This window comes from Chiloscyllium plagiosum, chromosome 39, assembly GCF_004010195.1.
Source record: "Chiloscyllium plagiosum isolate BGI_BamShark_2017 chromosome 39, ASM401019v2, whole genome shotgun sequence".
NCBI lineage: Eukaryota > Metazoa > Chordata > Chondrichthyes > Orectolobiformes > Hemiscylliidae > Chiloscyllium > Chiloscyllium plagiosum.
The window spans coordinates 10,148,474-10,155,751 of NC_057748.1; the positions used below are offsets into that span (position 1 = coordinate 10,148,474).

Sequence of the window (7,278 nt, forward strand, 5' to 3'; positions counted from 1 at the left end):
ACACCTACCCACATACATCCATATCCACATATCTTCACAAACGCAGACTTAACAAACTTAGCCACAAACCTCCATACTCACACCCACCCAGACCCACACATACACACACCTACGCCCCCCCGCCACATACACTTACCCATACATACATATCCACACGCACCCAGACCCACACACAACTAAACCCACACATCCCCATACAACCATACTCACACCCACACAGTTTTAAAAATTTGCCTTACAGTCCCACATTTCTTGACAGAACTAAATTTGTCCTGTCCTTTTAAAGTTACTTGTGCACCGCACTCCCGGTATCAGTCACAAGATGGTGTTAGATTGTCGTCACAGGGATAAGCACGGCAGCCATCTCTATAGAAGGCATTGTGCAGCCATCTTGGGCTGGTAAGCTAAATGAAAGGGATTTCAAGAGGCCTTCTATCAGTGGGGAGAACAGACAGCCTGAATTAAATCAAGATAATGATACAAAATAACCCACATTTACAAGACGTCTCACGTTCAGTGTTCTGAAAGTGTTCCCTTTGATGGAAGGGTTGAGAATAAGAAGGCGTCGATTTAAGGTACTTGGCAGAAGAACCAATGGAGACATGATTTTCAGAAAAGCAATGCTTGAAAGCTTGGCGTTCCCCACCTCGTAGATGCTAGTACCCCTCAATCCACACTCATGGTTACTATCACTGCCACTTAAACCCTCATCGTTACAGTCACCAGCACCACAACCCTTCCAGTCAGGATCAAAGTGCCCTCCTTCACAAACGTTGGCCACTCTAGAAGAGCATTCCCTGTTCCTCCCACTATGGATCCATGAACAAAGAGTACAGGTGAGGTAGAAAGACCAGGCTGGGATCTCAGTGGAACATATGACCTTTGATCCTAACCGGGTTTGGCTTCCTGCATGTGCACTTTCCCAACCAAGGACGAAGGTGATGATGAGAAACATGGGCCTTGTATTAAGCATTTGCCCCAACCTCTCTCTTTGACAGCAAGGGTATTGAGACAAATTCTCACAGTATTGTTACAGCATAGGAGGCCATTCAGCCATGATGTTGTGCTGGTCCTATGGAAATGCATTTCCCCTCGTGTCACTCTCCTGCTTTCTCCTTGTAACCCTGTACATTCTTCCTTTTCAGGTAACAGTCCAATCCCTCCTTAATGGCCTCGACTGACTCTGTCTCAGGCACTGCGTTCCAGGTCCCACCCACTCTCTGCTGTTTCTCCTCATGTCTCCACTGGTTCTTCTGCCAAGTACCTTAAATCGACGCCTTCTTATTCTCAACCCTTCCATCAAAGGGAACACTTTCTCCCGAAATGCTCTGTCCAGATCCCCCAGAGCTTCAAACACCTCGATCACATCTCCTCTCTGCTTCCCCGTCTCCCAGGAGAACAGTCCCACCCGGGAGGACTGTCACATCCACCAGGGGGCAGGGTCAGAAATCAGGAGGCCTCCTGTGCTTGCTGCTGACTCGGGGTCTTCCCAGAGTACCACAGTGAGCGCCAGTTAGTGAACTCTGACCCACACCCCCTCCCCAGCCCTAGCTCCCCTTGACCTGGTGTCAATACTCCCACCTCCCTGTTCGGCGTTGCTGAGCACAGCAACAGTAAGAGGCCGAACTCTTCGTAGCTAACAAGACATGCAAGACATCAACAAACTGGTTTCAGAAGAATAAACAGTTGGGGTCTCACTGAGAGGAAGGCGTGCACAATGTCTGCTTTGATTGAGCTCAAAGGCTTGTCTCTAATGACAACGAATATTTGTTCCTCTTTGTCCAGGTTAATGAAGTTTCCAAACCACGACTTCTTAGCGAGTCTGCGGAGAGAGAGAGAACGTTCTTTACTCAGCAAGACATTGTGATTGAGGGCTGCTTCAGGGGTGAAGAGGAAGTGAGACAGGGAGTCTGGGTAGGACAGCAAGTACATTCCCTTCAGGATTAACACGCATTTTTCCCTCTTGCCCAGGGGGACCAGGAATTGGGTGTTGGGAGAATGAATGAAAACTCGTCCATCCCCACAAATGTAGAGATTGTTAGAAATCAGTGCAATCAAGACTGATTGTGGTTCAGATCTTGTGATCCTAAAATCACAGCCCCTCACCTCACTGATGACTCAGTGGGTGGGAGACCCTGGATTAGATGCCATGTTAGAGGGCGGCACGGCGGCTCAGTGGTTAGCACTGCTGCCTCATAGCGCCGGGGACCCAGGTTCAATTCCAGTCTCGGGCGACTGTCTGTGTGGAGTTTGCACATTCTCCCAGTGTCTGGGTGGGTTTCCTCCGAGTGCTCTGGTTTCCTCCCACAATCCAAAAATGTGCAGGTTAGGTGAATTGGCCATGCTAAATTGCCCGTAGTGTTAGGTACATTAGTCAGAGGGAAATGAGTCTGGGTAGGTTGCTCTTCGGAGGGTCGGTGTGGACTTATTGGGCCGAAGGGCCTGTTTCCACACTGTAGGGAATCTTATCTAATCTAAACTTCCTTCTGTGCTGATCAGATCACTAAATGGTCAAGATATAGTAAGGCTTAAAGTGTAAACTTTCCCTTGTACCGTGCAGTGTCAGACAACTTTCCTCAATATTATCCCATCAGCCAGCCTCCCATGGCCCTATGTCAGATGGAGCAGGGGTCTCATACACCTCTGTGTGGAAGTTTACTGCATTCACAGGATGTGGGAATCACTGCCATTTATTGTCAGAGAGATGGTGGTGATGAGCTGCCTTCTTGGACCAGTTCTTGAAGTTGAGTGCCATTAGGGAGGGAGTTCCAGGTGTTATGGACCAGGCCAGACCCCCTCAAAATATTTTCAGAAGGCAGCCTCCACCCTAACCTTTTCTTTTTTATAAAGGTAGATTTGAAGTGAATATTCCAGGGGCGATGCAGCTGGTCAAACCACTTGGCTTTAAGCAAAACAGAATTAATTTACACACTACAGTTGAAACACCAACAAAAGAGAATTTATAATAACTATTTGAAAACCCAACTGTCTCGATACCGTAACTTAACTAAGGAGCTGTTCCAATTGTTGTAACATCCCACAAACACACGCCTTGGCAAAAGGCAAATTCAAACTCAGGGCCTTATGGGCAGGAGAGATTTCGGAGAGAAAGCCAGTCAGGAATCATCTGCTGAAGCTTGGAACCTTTCTCCACTGCAGCAGCTTCTCTGCTACAATTAAACCAAACTAGAAAAAAAAAACCTGAAATGGGAGAACTGTCCACTCCCCTGCCATTGTTAGACTAGGCTCCTACTCAGCCATTTCGGCATCTTTGCCTTTACGAATCCTTGAGAAAAACCCAAGGACAAAATGACCTTTTTAAAGTGACAGCTTTGTCACACAGGATTCTGAGCCAGTGACACTGAAAGAATAGCATTACGTTTCCAAGTCAGGACGGGGACTGGCTTAGAGGGGAACTTCCAAGTAACGATTTCCCATGTACCTGTGCCTATGTTCCTCGATGTGATAGAGACTATCAAAGGAGCCCTGGTGAGTGACAGCAGTGCATCTTGTAAATGGTAGCTGTTACTGAGTGGATGTTTGTGGATGTGGTGCCAATCAAATGGGCTGCGTTGTCCTGGATGGTTTTGAGCTTCTAGAGTGTTGTTGGAGCTGCGCCCATCCAGGGGGAGTGGGGAGTATTCCATCACACTCCTGACTTGCAGATGATGGACAGATATTGGGGATTTAGGAAGTTAGTTAGTTACTCACTATAGAGTCGCTTCACCTCTGACCTATATTTAGATGGCTGGTCCAGTTCAGTTTCTGGTCAACATTAACCCCTAGGATGTTGATAACTAGGGGATCCATCAATGATAATGACATTGTCAAGGGATGATGGCTGGATTCTCTCTTGTTGGAGGTAGTCATTGTCTAGTCCTTGTGAAGCAAGGATTGCCACTTGTCAGCTCAAGCCTGGATACTGATGAGGTCTTGTTCCATTGGAAGCTAGTGTTTCCAAATAAACCTGTTGGACTATAACCCGGTGTTGTGTGATTTTTAACTTTGTCCGACCCAGTCCAACATCAGCTCCTCCACATCATTGTTCCATTTGGCATTCAAGGGTCGCAAACAGTGAACATTGTGCAATCATCAGTGAACATGCCTACACCTAACCTTATGTTCATATAAAGACAGCACCTTTTTATTTTTTGGGTATTTTTGATATGTGGGCTGAAATGGGAAAAGGGTTTTTTTAAAAAGCAAGGACTGTGGAAGAAATTGTTGTATGTCAAACAAAAGAGAGTTACTGAGACTCACTATAAGTTGTGTTTACACTGCTGCACAGACCAAGCTCTCTGTCGATAGACTGGCATTGGGGGATGTGTACAAATGGGTTTCAGTCGGCAACAGGTTGCTGGTTGGTTAGTGGAATTGCAATCAGCCGTGGATAAAAAAAAAGACCATCAGCCTGACACCAATTGGCTCCTGGATAGAGTAGAGTCATAGAGATGTACAGCATGGAAACAGACCCTTCGGTCCAACCCGTCCATGCCGACCAGATATCACAACTCAATCTAGTCCCTCCTGCCAGCACCCGGCCCATATTCCTCCAAACCCTTCCTATTCATATACCCATCCAAATGCCTCTTATACACTTGAAACAATGATTAACTTATCAGATTCTGTCCTGTGAACTTCGCCCAAACAGGTTCCTCCAAAAGTAGTTGTGAATTTCACTGTTAATTCTCAAACTGAGAAAAGTGAGGACTGCAGATGCTGGAGGTCAGAGTCGAGAGTGTGGTGCTGGAAAAGCACAGCAGGTCAGGCAGCATCCATGGTGCAAGAGAGTCGACATTTCAGGCATAAGGCCTTCATCACGAATGTGCTGCCTGATCTGTTGTGCTTTTCCAGCACCACACTTTGACTCCTGGATAGAGTAGTAGTCAAAAAGGTCTACTGTATGGAGACAGGTCCTTTGGCCCAATTTGCCTTTCCCCTTCCAGTTCTCACAATTTAATCTCATCCCATTTGCCTGTGTTTGGTCCATATCCTTCATACTCCTCCCATCCATGTACCTATCCAAATGTTTCTTCAATGACAACATTGTACTTGCTTCCACCAGTACCTCTGGCAGCCTGTTCCAGTCACTCACCACCAAATGCCTCTCTGGAATCTCAGTTCTCTCTCCTTAAACCCATGCCCTCTAGTTTTTGACTGTCCTACCATGGGGAGAAGCTGTCAGCTATCTAACTTATCTGTGCATCTGATTTTATAGACCTCATAGAGTCATAGAGATTTTACAGCACGGAAACAGACCCTTCAGTCCAACTCGTCCGTGCCGACCAGATATCCCAATCTAAGAATTAGATGATTAGATTCCCTACAATGTGGAAACGGGCCCTTAGCCCAACAAGTCCACACCGACCCTCCGAAGAGTAACCTACCCAGACCCATTTTCCTCTGACTAATGCAGCTAACACTATGGGAGAATTAGATGATTAGATTCCCTACAATGTGGAAACGGGCCCTTCAGCCCAACAAGTCCACACCGACCCTCCGAAGAGTAACATACCCAGACCCATTTTCCTCTGACTAATGCAGCTAACACTATGGGCAATTTAGCATGGCCAATTCACCTGACCTGCACATCTTTGGACTGTGGGAGGAAACCGGAGCACCCGGAGGAAACCCACGCAGACACGGGGAGAATGTGCAAACTCCACACAGTCAGTCGCCTGAGTCGGGAATCGAACCCAGGTCCCTGGCACTGTGAGGCAGCAGTGCTAACCACTGAGCCGCCCCAAATCTAGTCCCATTTGCCAGCACTTGGCCCATATTCCTCTAAACCCTTCCTATTCATGTACCCATCCAGATGCCTTTTAAATGCTGTAGTTGTATCAGCCTCCACCACTTCCTGTGGCAGCTCATTCCATACACGTACCACCCTCTGTCTGTAAAAGTTGCCCCTTAGGTCCCTTTTACATCTATCCTCACTCACCAAAACCTATGCCCTCTAGTTCTGGACTCTCCCACCAGGGAAAAAGACCTTGTCTATTTACCCTATCCATGCCCCTCTTGGTTTTATAAACCTCTATAAGGTCACCCTTTAGCCTCCTGTTCCAGTCCCAGCCTGTTCAGCCTCTCCCTATAACTCAAACCCTCCAACCCTGGCAACGTCTGAAACCTTTCAAGTTTCACAACATCCTTCCGACAGGAAGGAGACCAGAATTGCACGCAATATTCCAACAGTGGCCTAACCAATGTCCTGTACAGCTGCAACATGATCTCCCAACTCCTGTACTTAATACCCTGACCAATAAAGGAAAGCATACCAAACTCCTTCTTCATTATCCTATCTACCTGCAACTCTACTTTCAAGGAACTATGAACCTGCACTCTAAGATCTCTTTGTTCAGCAACACTCCCTTGGACCTTACCATTAACCCTAGATTAGAGTGGTGCTGGAAAAGCACAGCAGGCCAGGCAGCATCCGAGGAGCAGGAAAATCGATGTTTCGGGCAAAAGCCCTTAGACTCTGGTTTTCAGCATCTGCAGTCCTTGTTTTACCTTACCATTAAGTAGATAAGTCCTACTAAGATTTGCTTTCCCAAAATGCAGCACTTTACATATATCTGAATTAAACTCCATCTGCCACTCCTCAGCCCATTGGCCCCTCTGATCAAGATCCTGTTGTAATCTGAGGCAACCTTCTTTGCTGTCCACCGCACCTCCAATTTTGTTACCATCTGTAAACTTACTAACTGTACCTATATATTCACTTCCAAATCATTGATATAAATGACGAAATGTAGTGGACCCACACAAATCCTTGTGGCACTCCACTGGTCACAGGCCTCCAGTCTGAAAAATAACCCTTCACCACCACCCTCTGTCTTCTACCTTTGAGCCAGTTCTGTATCCAAATGGCTAGTTCTCTCTGAATTTCATGAGATCTAACCTTACTAATCAGTCTCCCATGGGGAACTTTGTCGAATGTCTTACTGAAGTCCATATAGATCACATCTACCACTCTGCCTCATTAATCCTCTTTGTTACTTCTTCAAACAACTCAATCAATTTTGTGAGACATGATTTCCCACACACAAAGCCATGCTGACTATCACTAATCAGTCCTTGCCTTTCCAAATAAATGTACATCCTGTCCCTCAGGATTCCCTCCAACAACGTGCCCACCACCGAGGTCAGGCTCACCAGTCTATCGTTCCCTGGCTTGTCCTTACCACCCTTCTTAAACAGTGGCACCATGTTTGCCAACCTCCAGTCTTCCAGCACCTCACCTGTGACTATTGATGATACAAATATCTCAGCAAGGGG

General features: G+C 46.7%; 1 protein-coding gene across 1 annotated transcript in view; it reads right to left on the reverse strand.

The window, feature by feature from the left end:
• Window positions 1-7,278, reverse strand: part of LOC122542020 (serine/threonine-protein kinase BRSK2-like) — a 175,407-nt gene that overhangs the window by 9,586 nt on the left and 158,543 nt on the right. The window contains exons 15-16 of the mRNA XM_043679311.1: window positions 3,075-3,081; window positions 1,699-1,822 (exon numbers count right to left, since the gene is read on the reverse strand). Coding sequence (XP_043535246.1) covers window positions 1,699-1,822; window positions 3,075-3,081 — 131 coding nt within the window. The remainder of the gene's footprint in view (window positions 1-1,698; window positions 1,823-3,074; window positions 3,082-7,278) is intronic.